The following is a 17,791-nucleotide window of genomic DNA, read 5'->3' as shown; positions in this document are numbered from 1 at the left end:
ATGTAAAGACTATCGAGGCTAGGAAGAAACTGCATCAACTAACGAGCAAAATAACCAGTTAATATCATAATGGCAGGATCAAGTTCACACATAACAATCTTAACCTTAAATGTAAATGGACTAAATGCTCCAATTAAAAGACACAGACTGGCAAACTGGATAACGAGTCAAGACCCATCAGACTGCTGTATTCAGGAGACCCATCTCACATGCAGAGACATACATAGGCTCAAAATAAAGGGATGGAGGAAGATTTACCAAGCAAATGGAGAACAAAAAAAAGCGGGGGTTGCAATACTAGTCTCTGATAAAACAGACTTTAAACCATCAAAGATCAAAAGAGACAAAGAAGGCCATTACATAATGGTAAAGGGATCAATTCAACAGGAAGAGCTAACTATCCTAAATATATATGCACCCAATACGGGAGCACCCAGATTCATAAAGCAAGTCCTTAGAGACTTACAAAGAGACTTAGACTCCCATACAATAATAATGGGAGACTTCAACACTCCACTGTCAACATTAGACAGATCAACGAGACAGAAAGTTAACAAGGATATCCAGGAATTGAACTCATCTCTGCAGCAAGCAGACCTAATAGACATCTATAGAACTCTCCACCCCAAATCAACAGAATATACATTCTTCTCAGCACCACATCGTACTTACTCCAAAATCGACCACGTAATTGGAAGTAAAGCACTCCTCAGCAAATGTACAAGAACAGAAATTATAACAAACTGTCTCTCAGACCACAGTGCAATCAAACTAGAACTCAGGACAAAGAAACTCAATCAAAACCGCTCAACTACATGGAAACTGAACAACCTGCTCCTGAATGACTACTGGGTACATAACGAAATGAAGGCAGAGATAAAGATGTTCTTTGAAACCAATGAGAACAAAGATAAAACATACCAGAATCTCTGGGACACATTTAAAGCAGTGTGTAGAGGGAAATTTATAGCACTAAATGCCCACAAGAGAAAGCAGGAAAGATTTAAAATTGACACTCTAACATCGCAATTAAAAGAACTAGAGAAGCAAGAGCAAACACATTCGAAAGCTAGCAGAAGGCTAGAAATAACTAAGATCAGAGCAGAACTGAAGGAGATAGAGACACAAAAAACTCTCCAAAAAATCAATGAATCCAGGAGTTGGTTTTTTTGAAAAGATCAACAAAATTGACAGACCACTAGCAAGACTAATAAAGAAGAAAAGAGAGAAGAATCAAATCGACGCAATTAAAAATGATAAAGGGGATATCACCACCGACCCCACAGAAATACAAACTACCATCAGAGAATACTATAAACACCTCTACGCAAATAAACTGGAAAATCTAGAAGAAATGGATAATTTCCTGGACACTTACACTCTTCCAAGACTAAACCAGGAAGAAGTTGAATCCCTGAATAGACCAATAGCAGGCTCTGAAATTGAGGCAATAATTAATAGCCTACCAACCAAAAAAAGTCCAGGACCAGATGGATTCACAGCTGAATTCTACCAGAGGTACAAGGAGGAGTTGGTACCATTCCTTCTGAAACTATTCCAATCAATAGAAAAAGAGGGAACCCTCCCTAACTCATTTTATGAGGCCAACATCATCCTGATACCAAAGCCTGGCAGAGACACAACAAAAAAAGAGAATTTTAGACCAATATCCCTGATGAACATCGATGCAAAAATCCTCAATAAAATACTGGCAAACCGGATTCAGCAACACATCAAAACGCTTATCCACCATGATCAAGTGGGCTTCATCCCTGGGATGCAAGGCTGGTTCAACATTCGCAAATCAATAAACATAATCCAGCATATAAACAGAACCAAAGACAAGAACCACATGATTATCTCAATAGATGCAGAAAAGGCTTTTGACAAAATTCAACAGCCCTTCATGCTAAAAACGCTCAATAAATTCGGTATTGATGGAACATACCTCAAAACAATAAGAGTTATTTATGACAAACCCACAGCCAATATCATACTGAATGGGCAAAAACTGGAAAAATTCCCTTTGTAAACTGGCACAAGACAGGGATGCCCTCTCTCACCACTCCTATTCAACATAGTGTTGGAAGTTCTGGCTAGGGCAATTAGGCAAGAGAAAGAAATCAAGGGTATTCAGTTAGGAAAAGAAGAAGTCAAACTGTCCCTGTTTGCAGATGACATGATTGTATATTTAGAAAACCCCATTGTCTCAGCCCAAAATCTCCTTAAGCTGATAAGCAACTTCAGCAAAGTCTCAGGATACAAAATTAATGTGCAAAAATCACAAGCATTCTTATAAACCAGTAACAGACAAACAGAGAGCCAAATCAGGAATGAACTTCCATTCACAATTGCTTCAAAGAGAATAAAATACCTAGGAATCCAACTTACAAGGGATGTAAAGGACCTCTTCAAGGAGAACTACAAACCACTGCTCAGTGAAATAAAAGAGGACACAAACAAATGGAAGAACATACCATGCTCATGGATAGGAAGAATCAATATCGTGAAAATGGCCATACTGCCCAAGGTAATTTATAGATTCAATGCCATCCCCATCAAGCTACCAATGAGTTTCTTCACAGAATTGGAAAAAACTGCTTTAAAGTTCATATGGAACCAAAAAAGAGCTGGCATCTCCAAGACAATCCTAAATCAAAAGAACAAAGCTGGAGGCATCACACTACCTGACTTCAAACTATACTACAAGGCTACAGTAACCAAAACAGCATGGTACTGGTACCAAAACAGAGATATAGACCAATGGAACAGAACAGAGTCCCCAGAAATAATACCACACATCTACAGCCATCTGATCTTTGACAAACCTGAGAGAAACAAGAAATGGGGAAAGGATTCCCTATTTAATAAATGGTGCTGGGAAAATTGGCTAGCCATAAGTAGAAAGCTGAAACTGGATCCTTTCCTTACTCCTTATACGAAAATTAATTCAAGATGGATTAGAGACTTAAATGTTAGACCTAATACCATAAAAATCCTAGAGGAAAACCTAGGTAGTACCATTCAGGACATAGGCATGGGCAAAGACTTCATGTCTAAAACACCAAAAGCAACGGCAGCAAAAGCCAAAATTGACAAATGGGATCTCATTAAACTAAAGAGCTTCTGCACAGCAAAAGAAACTACCATCAGAGTGAACAGGCAACCTACAGAATGGGAGAACATTTTTGCAATCTACTCATCTGACAAAGGGCTAATATCCAGAACCTACAAAGAACTCAAACAAATTTACAAGAAGAAAACAAACAACCCCATCAAAAAGTGGGCAAAGGATATGAACAGACATTTCTCAAAAGAAGACATTCATATAGCCAACAGACACATGAAAAAATGCTCATCATCACTGGCCATCAGAGAAATGCAAATCAAAACCACAATGAGATACCATCTCTCACCAGTTAGAATGGCGATTATTAAAATGTCAGGAAACAACAGGTGCTGGAGAGGATGTGGAGAAATAGGAACACTTTTACACTGTTGGTGGGATTGTAAACTAGTTCAACCATTATGGAAAACAGTATGGCGATTTCTCAAGGATCTAGAACTAGATGTACCATATGACCCAGCCATCCCATTACTGGGTATATACCCAAAGGATTATAAATTATGCTGCTATAAAGACACATGCACACGTATGTTTATTGCAGCACTATTCACAATAGCAAAGACTTGGAATCAACCCAAATGTCCATCAGTGACAGATTGGATTAAGAAAATGTGGCACATATACACCATGGAATACTATGCAGCCATCAAAAAGGATGAGTTTGTGTCCTTCGTAGGGACATGGATGCAGCTGGAAACCATCATTCTTAGCAAACTATCACAAGAACAGAAAACCAAACACCGCATGTTCTCACTCATAGGTGGGAACTGAACAATGAGATCACTTGGACTCAGGAAGGGGAACATCACACACCGGGGCCTATCATGGGGAGGGGGGAGGGGGGAAGGATTGCACTGGGAGTTATACCTGATGTAAATGACGAGTTGATGGGTGCAGCACACCAACATGGCACAAGTATACATATGTAACAAACCTGCACGTTATGCACATGTACCCTACAACTTAAAGTATAATAATAATAAATAAATTAAAAAAAAAAAAAAAAGAATCCCTGGCTTGAGGATGTGTGAATAGAAACTTCCAAAACTGAAACAGGAAAGTTCAAAAAGAGTAGGGGGAGAAATGTGGAAGAACACATTCAACTTCATATTTAATACTTTGTATTGACAATAGCGATTTCTAAATGTTGTAGTTGTGGCAGAACTGCCAAGGATGTAATAGACATGTAATGGGAATACTGGTGGATGCCGGGAGTTGTTGGAAGTGGCCAGGTGGGTGTTATCTGACGGTTTCACTGCCTGTGCCACACACAATTGTTTCCTCATGATGATGCCATTTTCATAAGGTGGGGTTCTTTGTGTGGGGGACACATGAGTCATTGGCATCTCACCTAGACTCTTACTAATTCACACAAACTGAAACTCTAGTTGTACTTCCTGAGGTTAAGAGAAAATGAAGAAAGCATTTCACATACCTGCTTTGGGCTGCTCCCCATTTTTCCTAACTCTACACAGAAATTAGAAACAAGGAGTTCTTTCTATATTTACTAACATAACACACATCACTTCTTTAAATTCTGCATCATTCCTCCCTTTATGTAATAGACACACTGGCCAGTTCTGTCCTTTTAACGGGACTCTCTCTACTAAAGGACTTGCTAATTTCAAATCACCTTTGGCATCTTTCTTTGAGCATAATGTGATCGTGCTGGAATTCACCCCACACCTAAACCTTAATTGGGTATCAAGAGAAATACTGCTACCAGAAATTGATCTTAGATGTTTGGACTATCAGTAAAAAATTTCCACTTATGACAACATTTTAATGTTTCCCCCAAATATTTTTTTGTTTTGTTACTAGAATCAGAACATAACATGAGGTCTAAACTCCTGACAAATTTTTATGGGAAAATTGCTGTATTACAAACTGAATATCCCAAATCCAGAATCCAATATCTGAAATGCTCCAAAATCCAACACTTCTGACCACTGATGTGGTGCTAAAAAGAAGTGCTCACAGGAGCATTTTGGATTTTAAATTTTTCAGATTTGGGATGCTAAACCAGTACATCTACTGCAAATATTCCAAAATAAAAAAAGTTAGAAATCCAGAACACTTCGATTTAAGCTTTTTGCATAAGGAACACTTTATCTGCATGAACTATAGGCATGAAGCTCTACAGAAGGTCTCTAGAATCTCCTCATCCTGCATAACTGAAACCGCACACATATGGAACAATGCCCTATTCCCACGATCCCAGCTACTGAAAACTACTATTCTACTCTCTGATTCACTCTGGAATCCACTGAGATGAGGTACATAGAGTAGACAAACTCATAGAATCAGAGAGTAGAATGTCTAATGAGAGAAAGTATCTGCAACACTTCTTCCCAAATATTGGTCTAATAGCCACCAAATACATAGGGTCCATGAGGGCCAGACTTCCATCATCAGTTCATGTTTGCCCTTTCCACCAGTTAGTTCTGCACTTGCAAATATCCACATGTATTTCTAGAAACATCCACATGGTCCTCACCTGCCCTCTACAGGGGAAAGGGAACATCATGGACACGGAGCAGGGAATATGGTCTTGGTCCAAAGCTATCAGCTCTTGCCTGTTGCCTTCACTCTTCATTCCTTGGACTCTGCTCTATCTTTAGAGGTCACTGGCTCAAGTCAGTCACTATGAGACAGCTGGGAAAACTGCAACACCTTTTGGCTCCACTGCCTGATCACTGAACAGACCTCCAGGCTTGACTCTGGTCTCCCCTGTGCTATTTCTGCTGAAGTGCTGAGTCCCAAGCCAGGCTTCTCAGTACCCAAAGGGTTTAAGCACAATGGGAAGTTCCATCATCCATCTCTAGGATGTCCTTGGAAAGGGAAGCCGCAGAGAAAGCATACCTTGGGGGACAAAGTAAGACTGAAACTAAGAAGATTCCAGTACTGCATGCTCCAGGTGAGGACCACAGGGTGGGCCAGGCAGGCAGTTGGAGAGGGAGGGACTCAGAGAGGCAACAGGAGCTGTGACTGCTGGTCCTGTGTCTTTCCATGACCTAATACTGCTGCTCAATTCACACTTGAAAAAGTCTGTGCTTCTCCCACATAAAGCAGGCAGCCTCACAATCTCTGAGCCCTCAGATTGCCATGCATCTCTCTTGTAACACATACACCTACCATGGGCTTTTAAGGACTTGTGTGGGCTGAGAGGTGGGAAATGCCAACACTGACTGAAAAATGTCTTAGGAGGAATCAAATGTGCCACACAAGGCAATCTTCTCTCTGTTATCTCTACAGTGGAGACTCCCAAGCCATCCATCTCCAGCAGTAATTTACACCCCAGGGAGGCCGTGGAGACTGTGATCTTATCCTGTGATCCTGACACTCAGGACGTAAGCTACCGGTGGTGGATAAATGGTCAGAGCCTCCCTATCAGTCGCAAGTTGCAGCTGTCCAAAACCAACAGGACCCTCGTTATATTTGGTGTCACAAAGGATACTGCAGGACCCTATGAATGTGAAATGAAGAACCCAGTGAGTTCCAGCCGCAGTGACCCAGTCACCCTGAATCTCCTCCGTGAGTATCTTCTAATTCTCTGTGAGGCAGGCTGCCATCCCAAATACACATGGCCAGAGGCCAGGCCTCTCAGTCCTTCTCAGGTGCAAGTACAGAGACCTTAACCTCTGGACATCAAAGCTGGCCATGATTTTCTGCCCCAGGCAAAACAGAGTAGGCTTAGCCTTGAACAAAAATTGGAGAGAAAAGGCTACTCCTGTCATGGGAGACTCAGGCTCCACAGATTATGATGGGAGAAACAGGTAAATGTCTCAGGGTCCAGATCAGTGAACACAGCAGGGATTTGGCTAGAACTTCAGTGTTGTGACTTAGCTCACAGGGTCACTCTGGTCCTTCCACAGACCAGGATTTTCCCTTCCCTCTGACATCATCACCTGTGACTTTACTCTCTTTGTTCCAGATGGTCTGGATGCACCCACCATTTCTTCTTCATACACCTATTACCATACAGGGGAGTCCCCAAACTCTCCTGCCTCACAGACTCTCACCTACTGGCAGAGCATTGTTGACTGATTGATGGGAAGTTCCAGCAATCAGCACAAGTGTTCTTTATCTCCCAAGTCACTAAAACATATACAGGGGTCTATGTCTGTTTCATCCATAACTCAGTCACTGGTGGAAGAAATCTCATAATCAAGAGGATCATAGTCCCTGGTAGGTGGATCCCTGGAGCATTGGCAATATGTTTTCCAGTGAAGTCTATCTGGCTATCAGGAAAGAGCCACCTGCCCTCTGCAAAGAGAGAGGGAAAATCAAAAACACAGGACAGGGAATATGTTTCTGATCCAAACCACCAGCTTTCGCCTGTCCCCTTCACTCTTTCTAGATCATTCTTTAGACTATACACTAACAATGAACAATCTGAAAGGAAATTAAGAAAACAATTTCAACTCACATTAACAGCAAAAGGAATAAAATATTTTGGAATAAGTTTAACCAAAAGGTTGTAGGGTTATACCCTGAAAACTACAAAACATTACTGAAAGAAATTAAAGATGACATCAATATGTGGAAAAGCATTTCATTTTCACGGATTGGAAGAATCAATATTGTTAGGAAGACAATACTACCCAAAGTGAGCTGCAGATTCAACGCAACCCCTACCAGAATCCCAGTAACATTTTTTGCAGAATTACAAAAATCTGTCCTAAATCTGACCTGACAGGCTCTTATTGATGACTGCCACAACAGAGACACTGAGAAAAAGATGCAACCATGAAAAGGTGGAAAGATTTGATGACGTAGAAAATAGCAATCATTATTTCTCACATCCCAAAGCCTTCAAAAATATACTAGTGCAGCATGGCCAGTATGGAACTGACCAAAAACTAATCACCAAGATAGAAACGTGGTGAGAGAAAAAAAAAGGGGGGGTGGAAGAGTGTATTTGGATAATCACCTACCACTTTGGTGTATTAATCTGATGCTGAAAAGGAATGCTACCTGGAGCATTTTAGATTTTAAATCGTTCAGATTTGGGATGCTAAACCAGTAAGTATATGACAAATATTTAAGAATAAAAAAAAAAATCAGAAACCCAAAACACTTTTTTTCCTAAGTCTTATGCATAAGAAACACTCAATCTGTGTGAACTATAGGCATCGAGCTGTACAGCAGATCTCTAGAACCTCCCCATCTTGCATAACTGAAACTGCACACACATGAACAACTTCTGATTCTCCCCAATCCCAGCTCCTGGAAACCAGCAGTCTCTTCTCAGATTCACTCTGGAATCCACTAACATGAGGTCCCTAGAGTATTCAAACCCATGGAATCAGAGAGTAGAGTGTCCAGTGAAAGAAAATATTTGCAAAATTTCCCCCCACATTTGTCTCATATCCATCAAATACACATGGTCCAATGAGGACCAGATTTCCAGCAGTTCATTCCCACCCTTTCCACCACTCAGTTCTGCATTTGCAAATGTCCACATGTATTTCTGGAAAGATCCATTTAGTCCTCACCAGCCCTTTGCAGAAGGAGAGGAAACTTAAAGAACTCAGAACAGGGAACATGGTTCTGCTCCAAAGCCACCAGCTCTTGCCTGTCCCCTTCACTCTTTCTAGATCATTCCTTGCACTCTGCTCTATCTTTGGAGGTCACTGGAACAAGTAAGTCATCATGAAACTCTTGCAGAAAACTGCCCCACCTTGTGCCTCCACTGCCTGATGACTGAACTGACCTCCAGGCTTGACTCTGGTCTCCCCTATTTTATTTCTGCTGAAACATCCAGTCCCAGGCCAGGATGCTCAGTATCTTCAGGATTTCAGGACAATGGGAAGTCCCATTACTACTCATCTCTAAAATGTCCTTAGAAATGGAAGCCGCAGAGAAATCACATCTAGCGGGGCAAAGTAGGATGGAATTTGGAAGGGGCCTAGCAGTTGCACATTCCAGGTAAGGAACCCAAGGTGAGCCAGCCAGACAGCTGATTAGAGAGGGACTGGGAGGGGTACCAGGTGCTCTCACTCCCACTGACGTGTCTGTCCATGACCCAGCACTGCTGCTCAATTCACACTTGAGAAAGTCTGTGCTTCCATAAGACAGAGCAGGCGGCCTCACAGTCTTTGAGCCCTTAGGTCATCATGCATCTGTCTTGTGACACACGCACCAGCTATTGGTTTTCAAGGACTCGGGTGGGCTGAGAGGTGGGAGATGCCAACTCTGATTGAAGGATGCCTGTGGAAGAATCAAAGCTGCCACACGGGACAAACTTCTCTCTGTTATCCACACAGCGGAGCTGCCCAAGCCTTACATCACCAGCAACAACTTCAACCCCATGGAGAATAAGAATGTTGTAGCCTTAACCTGTGAACCTAAGACTCAGAACTACACCTACGTGTGGTGGGTAAATGGTCAGAGCCTCCCGGTCAGTCCCAGGCTAAAGCAACCCGGTAAAAACAGGTTCCTCATTCTACCCAATGTCTCAAGAAATGACACAGGACCCTATGAATGTGAAATACGGGACCGAGTTGGTAGCATGCGCAGTGACCCCATCACCCTGGATGTCCTCTGTGAGTATCTTTGGTTCCTCTGTGAGCCAAGTCACCAGCTTAAATTCAAAGAAACATAGGCCAGGCATCTCAGTCTCTCTCAGGTCAAAGTACAGACACTTTCATTTCTGGACACCCGAGCTGGCCATGACTCCCTGCCCTGGGAAAACCTGGGCAGGCACAGCCTTAACCAAGGATATAAGGGGAGGGGATGCCCTTGTCATGGGAGACTTGGGATCTACAGTCTCTGATGGCAGAAACAGGTGAATACCTCAGGCCTCAGCTCAGTGAACACAGAAGGGGTTTGGCTGGTACCTGAGGGTGTGTCTTGGTTCAGAGGGACACTGTGTCCCTTTAAGAGACGAGGAGTATCCCCTTCCCTCGGATGACATCACCTGTGACTTTATTGTCTTTACTCCAGATGGTCCAGACTTCCCCAGGATTTCCCCTTCATTCACCTACTACCATTCAGGAGGAAACCTCTACTTGTACTGCTACGCGGACTCTAACCCACCGGCAGAGTATACTTGGACGATTAATGGGAAGTTTCTGCAATCAGGACAAATACTCTCTATCCCCCAAATTACTACAGAGCATAGCGGGCGCTATGGTTGCTGTGTTCGTAACTCCGTCACTGGCAGGGAACGTTCCACATTCAAGACGATCAAAGTCTCTGGTAAGTGGATCCCTGCATCATTGGCAATAGGGTTTTAGGTGGAGTCTATCTGGCCTTCAGAGAAGAGTCAGGAAAACATTTTTATTCCCAGTCTGTGCCCCATGGGCAGAAGCAAATCCTAATTTCTCCTCCTGAACCCTCCCAATTTGTCTCTACATATTCTCTTCTGCTTGTTCTTCTGTTTTTCATGGCTGACCTTGTGTCCAGCCTGAGAACGGTAGGGAGGTGGCTTTGTCAGCCCTGAGCCCTGTGTGGTGGAAGAGGCTTCACAGAGGACAAGGAGAGTCCTCAAGATCAAGTTGCTTCTTGCTGTCAGCAACACATCCCTTTCCGCTACGTCTTTGTTTTCTTTTACCTACTCCATGAGCTACAACGAACATCTGAGGCTATGAAACAAGCTCACATTTTTCCCCTAAATGAGAGGAGGAAGCCCCTTGGATGAGAGAGGGGCAGCTCCAACCACTCCCTGCTCTGCTCCAGGGTTCTCCGGTGACTGGCCCTGCCTGACTCCACCTGGGGTGGGACCAGCATGTGTGAAGAAAGAGTCCTGGTGGCCTGTCCTGAATTCGGCTAAATTGAGCTGCCAGTTGAAGTGAAGCCTAGGCTGCAGGGAAATAAGAAGAGAGGGAGCCTCGGGGCAGACCCTTGAGCTGTGTCCTGGTTCTGAAGTCACCGGCTGTATGAGGCTGTGGGCACAGCACGTGGGACACAGCACAGAGGACAGTGAGTGATGCGCACTTGGAGAAATAGTGAGAATCACCTCTCAGGCTCTGCATGGCAGGAAAGGGGCAATGCCAAAAAGTGTGTATTTATAGAGAGGGTAAGACTGCCAGACACTTTATATATGTCTAATATATCATTAACTATTTCTAATTGTGTAATTTAGTGTTGTATAATAATCACACTATCTATTTCCAGATCTTTTTCCTTTTACCGTATTAAACTTCTTTACCCGATAAACAGTAACTCTCACTCCTTCTCCCCCTAACCCCTAGCACCCATCATTCTACTTTCTGTCTCGATGTAACTGGCTATTCTATCTTTCATATATAGAATTATATAATAATTATCCTTTTGTGTCTGGCTTATTTCAGTTAGCATAATGTCTTCAAGGTTCATCCATTTTTCATGATGTATTGGAATTTTATTCCTTGTTAAGGTTGAATAACATTTTGATGTATAGATATACCTCATTTGCCTACCCACTTATCTTTCAATGGACTTTTCCATTGTTTCCTTTTTCGGCTATTGTGAGTAATGCTTCTCTGAACATCAATGTGCAAATCTTTCTTCAAATTTCTTTCAATTCTATAGGGAGTATGTCCAGAAGTGGAATTGCTGGATCAAATGGTAATTTATTGTTTAATTTTTTGAGAAACAGCCATACCACCTTTTACAGTGGCTATAACAGTTCCCCTTCCCGTCAGCAATGCACTAGAGCTCCAATTTTTCCATCTATTTGAAAACATTTGATGTTTTGTGTTGCTGTCATTGTTGTTGTTTATCAAAGCCATCCTAAAGTGTGTGAGGTGGTGTCACATTGTGGTTTTGATTTGCATATCTCTAAGTATTCATGACATTGAGGAACATTACATGGGCTTATTGGATATTTGTATATCTTCCTTGGAGAAAACTCTATTTTAATCCTTTGTTCATTTTTTAATTGGGTTTTTGGATGTTTGCTGTTGTTGACTTGTAGTTTTTCATGTATTCTGGAAATTAATTTCTTATCACACTTTTAATTTGCAAATGTTTTTCTCATTTCATGGGTTGCCTTTTTACTCTCTTGATAATGTTCTTTGATATATGAAAGGTTTTGATTTTTATGAAGTCCAATTTATAAATTTTATTTGTTGCCTGTGCTTGCCATGTTACAACCAAAAAATCATTGTGAAATCCAATATCACGACGCTTTTCTCCTATGTTTTCTTCTAAGAGTTGTGTAGTTCTGCTCTTACATTTAGATCTTTGATTTATTGTGGGTTAATTTTTGTATATGATGTTAGGTAAAGGTTCCACTCATTCTTGACCTTAGATATCCACCTTTCCCAATATCTTTTGCTGAGAACACTGTCCTTTCAACATTGAATGATCTTGGCACACTCGATGAAAATCATTTGGCCATATATGCAAATATTTCTATCTGGGCTCTCTGTTCTGTTTCATTAATTTCTATGTCCTCCTTTATGCCAGTACCACACTGTATTGGTTACTGGGGCTTTGTAGTAAATGCTGAAATCCGGAAGTGTCAGTCCTCTGGGCTTCATTCTTCCTCTTCAAAGTTGTTTGTCTATTTAGAGTCATGAGATTCAATATAAATTTTAGGACCAATTTTTCTTTTTCTGCAAAAATGTCACTGAGTTTCTGATAGGAATTGTATTGAATCTGCAGCTCACTTTGGGTAGCATTGTCCTCCTAACAATATTGAGCCTTCTAATTCATGAAACAAAGTGTCTTTCAATTTATTGATGTCATCTTTAAGCAATATTTTACGGATTTCAGGTATAATCATTTCACCTCTTTGGATAAACTTATTCCTAACTCTTTTATTCTTTTTGATATTAATACAGATTAAATTTTTTAAAATTTTCCTTTAGATTGTTCATGGGTAATGTATTGAAATACAATTGATGTTTGTTGATTTTGTATTGTGCAACATTACCGAATTCATTTATTAATTCTAATAGGTTTGTTCCATCTTTAGGATTTTCTACATATGAATTCAAGTTATCTGTGAAAAGAAATAATTTTACTCCTTTCTTTCAAATTGAGTATCTTTTTTAAAATTCTTGCCTAATTTTTCTGACTAGACCTTTCAATACTACATTGCATAGAAGTGTCAAAAGCAGCATTCTTGTCTTGTTCCTGCTCATACAGGGAAAGCTTTCAGTCTTTGTCTGTTGAGTATGATGTTAGCATTGGGTTTTTCACATATTGACTTTATGTTGAGGTCATTTCCTTGCATTCTTAGTTAGAATGATTTCATTATGAAAAAATATGGAATTTCATCAAATGCTTTTATTGATTAATTCTTATTACCGATTATAGTTCGCATCATGTTTTTGTGTTTTTCTAGGTATTTGTCTATTTCATCTAGGTTATCAAATTTTTTGACATGCAATTATTTACAGTACTTTCATAACCATTATTTTATTATAATTGCTAGTAATCACTTCATTTTGTTTTTTCTTTTCACTTGTTTTTTATTTTTTTATTTTTTTCTTTGGAGAGAGAGAGACAGGCTCTCACTCTGTAGGCCAGCCCAGGCTGAAATACAGTGGTGTGATTAGGGATCACTGCAGCCTCAACCTCCTGGGCTTAAGCAATTCTCCTTCTTCAGTCTCCCAAGATACTTGGGTTACACATGCATGCCACCATGCCCAGCTAATGGGCTTTTAACTTTTTTTTGTAGAGAAAGGGTCTCCCCGGGTTACCTATGCTGGTCCAAACACCTGGCCTCAAGCAATCCTCCCATTGTGACCTCCCAAAGTGCTAGGATTAAAATATGACCCACCATGCTCAGACTCCATTTTCATATCTGATTTTAGTAATTTTAATCTTCTCTCTTTTTTTCTTAGTCAGTCTAGTTAATGGTCATCAATTTTGTTGATTTCATTTTGAAGAATCAACTTTCATTTCATTAATTACTCTATTCTTTTTCTATTCTCCATTTTATTTTATCTACTCTAATCCTTATTGTTACCTTCATTCACTGTGCTTGGGTTTAGTTTGTTCTTCTTTCATATCACGAAGTATTAAAGTAGGTTGCTGATCTGAGATCTTTCTTCCTTTTTTAAAGTAACAGTTTACAGTTATAAATTTCTTGCACAAGACTCTTAACTTCTCTGAACCTCTGGTTCCTCACCTGAAAATTGCAATGAGAGAGCTTGCTTCATACCATTCTTTTAAAGGTTTAATGTAGTCAATGAAACAAGATGCCACACACAGAGTAACCAATGTCACCTGCTATATTAATACCATCGTCATTAGCTTTGAGGTCAAATAGTCCTAGAATCAAATGTCAGATACACCTATTACTAGCCATATGACACCAGGAAAGTTTTTACACTACTCTAAGCCTCTGTCTTTTCATTGGCAAAATGGAAATAATGTCTACCTGACAGGGTTACTGTGTGAATTAAATGAGGTACAGGTAAAGTATTTAGCACAGGTCCTGGCACATAGGACGTGCCCCTCAACAGTACCTATTTCCATATACATATAGAAAAAGAGGTACCACGTAAAACACTAGGACATGGTGACTGACTACTTGTGGGAGAGAAAGGGAAAAAGCTAAGTACAAAGAATCAAGCCTGGTGTGTTAGTTTTTACCAACTGGGATGCATCCAGGATGGGATTAGACATTTAAGATAATTTATCAGGGAAGACACCTCTGAGGGAATGTGGGGCAGGCATGAAGGTAGTATGGGAGAACCCACAGACCACTATGCAAAGCTGACTCCTATGAAAAAGAAAGAAAAAGAATTTTTAGGTATCAATTCAGTTCTAAGAGAGTTTTTGCAAGGCTGATAGGGAGTCTTCCAATCACTCACCCATGAAAGTTAAAGAGATCCTCAGAGATATAGGCTTGCTTTCACGCCCTTGCTGGGAACCTGTGGGAAGGAAGCTTTCTGTGCAAGGGAGGTGGTGAACTTGAAATACACTGACCTGGGCCTTCTGTCAATCAGGTCCCTGCCACGGAGACCTGGCAGGGTCTCATTCATGGCTGCCACACAGAGACACTGAGAAAAAGATGCAACCATGAAAAGGTGGAAAGGTGGAAAGTTCTAATGACATAGAAAATAGCAATCAGCCTTTCTCCCATCTGAAAGCTTTCTGAAATATCTGAGTGCAGTAGAGAATTGACAGAGGACTGATCACCAACTAGAAACATGGTGAGAGGGAAAAAAACTGCAAGAATATAACCATCTCCCATCAATTTTCCAACAGAAATAATGCATTCCTTGAAGAAACAATTATAGAGTACCTCATGTTACATGTTTGTTCCTGAGGCTCTTCCCTGTAAAATAACATCATCTCCATTCCTTTTCATTTCTTTCCATGACAGCTCCTTCAGGAAGAGGACATATTCCTGGCCTTAATCCCATATATCAGCCGTGATGTCATTTCTGTATTTCGGGAAGACTGGCAGGTATGATGGCCTTTTCTCCTGTCCTGTTTCCTGCAAGGCTGACTGCCATGCTTGGGAGCAGGAAAAGACTTATTGGCCTGTATCTGGGGCTGGATCTCCTCCTTCTTCCACTAAACTCCTGCTTCTCAGCACTAATTCCTGCAGTTCCCTTTCTCCCTGGCCTTTATGCTCCCTCTACCCCAATGTCGTTTAGACATAATTATCTCCAGCGTCTGCTCATTTGTTTCTCAGATTCACATGAGAAACACAATTTCACATTGTGAAACCCTCTTCATTATTTTTAACATCTCTCAATAGTGTAGTTTTATCCATTCCCATAAAGCTCAACCACTTCTCAAAGTGTTGCTTGACTTCTTGTCTCCAGACTTTGAAACCTTCCTTGCATATAACTGCCTCATTACCTTTCTAAAATCTAGTTAATTCACTTAATCAAGAATCCCCAAGGGTTTACTCTAGCCTATTTGGTAAGTTCACAGTTCTCTATTTACTAATCCTTCTCACTTCTTTTACCTCTATTTCCTAGTATAATTCCTCCATCCTAATTAGAACTGTCCTCCTACACATCCCTGTCGCTTCACCCATATATACATAAAATTCTTAGTCCCAATGCAATGCCTAAAAACAGGGTGAACTCCCCTCCACCATCTGCACTACAGACTTAACCACACCCTTCATCACAAACAATCTCCGACCTGGTGGAGAACAAAGACTTTATGAATAGTCTGTGAACCTGAGAGTCAGGACACAACCTATGTGAGGTTGAGACCTTTTCCTGGTGACCAATTCATGTGTTCAAAAAAGATACAGAAATGAAGAAGGCAAGTTCCCCACCCCAGGTGACATAAAGCCTAAGACAGGAAATGAAACCTGAAAATAATCATAATACCAAAATAGAAAAAAAGTGAAGGCCACAAGAAATCAGAGAAATCTGATGGGAAATATAGCTACACATTGGAATCACTGGAAAACATTTTTAAAAGTGGATGCTCAAGCCCCACCCATGAGTTCCAGTTTAAAGGTCTGGTAAGGGACCCAGGCACTGGTAATTTTTAAGTCTTCCCTGACACTACAAACATGTAACAAGGATGGAGAACTCTTGTTGTAATAGGTAGAACTTAAAACTAAATCAATGATTTTCAGCTAGAAGTACTGGTATTACCTAAGGACCTTTTTCAACATACATAAGACTATACTTTTTTGGCCCTAATTATTAATGGGCTACACCAAGAACTCAGTAATCCAGTTGGGAAACAGAAGCTGAATGGAAAAGCCACCTTATTTGATATGTTAAAATATATATAAAGCATTTTTAAATGCGTGATAAGTGATGCTAAACCTTCTCTAAATAACATTTATGGGAATGTTAACAATATGAGTATTCTAGGCTGGGCGCGGTGGGGCACACCTGTAATCCCAGCACTTTGGGAGGCTGAGGCGGGCAGATCATGAGGTCAGGAGATCGAGACCATCCTGGCTAACACGGTGAAACCCCATCTCTACTAAAAATACAAAAACAAACTTAGTTGGGCGTGGTGGCAGGCGCCTGTACTCCCAGCTACTCGGGAGGCTGAGGCAGGAGAATGGCATGAACCCAGTAGGTGGAGCTTCCAGTGAGCCGAGATCGTGCCACTGCTCTCCAGCCTGGGCAGCAAGCAAGACTCTGTCTCAAAAAAAATAAATAAATACATTTTAAAAAATGAGTATTCTAAAAACTATATGAAATTTCTGGAAATCGAATATGTTATCAGTAATAGTGTCATGTGCCACAGAAGTAACTAGATTTCTATGTGAGCTGTGTCTTTACCATAATAAACCTAATGAAAATCAAATTAGATTTTTAACCACAGTGATTTTAAATATTTGTCATTCCCAGACAGTTGGTTTGACTCTTCCTCGAAGTATTTACAATCAGCTACAGTCCAAAATTGCTTTTTCTTCAAGGAGATATATGGAAAAGACTCTGACAACGACTCTTGAATGCAAGTTTCTGATAATTTCAAGATCATACCACTGGACTCGCTGAGAGCTGTTGAAATTTTAATGAACAGGCTGATACCTTCATGAAATTCAAGACAAAGAAGAAAAAAAAATCTCAATTTTATTGGACTAAATAATTAAAAGGATAATGTTTTCATAAGTTTTTATTTGAAAATGTGCTGATTCTTTGAATGTTTTATTCTCCAGATATGAACTTTCTCTTTTAAGCTATTTATACTTTACAGCAATTTGGTAAAGTACACTTTTGTAAACAAAAATTGAAATATTTGCTTTGGCTCCCTATCTGAGTGCCCCAGAATTGGGAAACTACT

General features: G+C 40.6%; 1 protein-coding gene across 3 annotated transcripts in view; it reads left to right on the top strand.

The window, feature by feature from the left end:
• The window catches only part of LOC709992 (pregnancy-specific beta-1-glycoprotein 3-like), a 24,767-nt gene extending 7,211 nt beyond the window's left edge, over positions 1-17,556 (top strand). The window contains exons 3-7 of one of the 3 annotated variants that reach the window (XM_077983051.1): positions 6,383-6,661; positions 9,397-9,675; positions 10,076-10,330; positions 15,399-15,482; positions 17,356-17,556. In XM_077983051.1, the coding sequence (XP_077839177.1) occupies positions 6,383-6,661; positions 9,397-9,675; positions 10,076-10,330; positions 15,399-15,451 (866 nt within the window). In that variant the 3' untranslated portion in view covers positions 15,452-15,482; positions 17,356-17,556. Of the gene's footprint in view, positions 1-6,382; positions 6,662-9,396; positions 9,676-10,075; positions 10,331-13,742; positions 14,465-15,398; positions 15,483-17,355 lie in introns of those variants that run through there. The other 2 variants (XM_077983052.1, XM_077983050.1) reach the window with 2 other exon arrangements.
• Positions 17,557-17,791: the final 235 nt, after the last annotated feature.

Source organism: Macaca mulatta, chromosome 19 (assembly GCF_049350105.2).
Source record: "Macaca mulatta isolate MMU2019108-1 chromosome 19, T2T-MMU8v2.0, whole genome shotgun sequence".
Lineage (NCBI taxonomy): Eukaryota > Metazoa > Chordata > Mammalia > Primates > Cercopithecidae > Macaca > Macaca mulatta.
The sequence above is the reverse complement of the archived record's forward strand: the minus strand, read 5'-3'. Positions and strand labels throughout refer to the sequence as shown.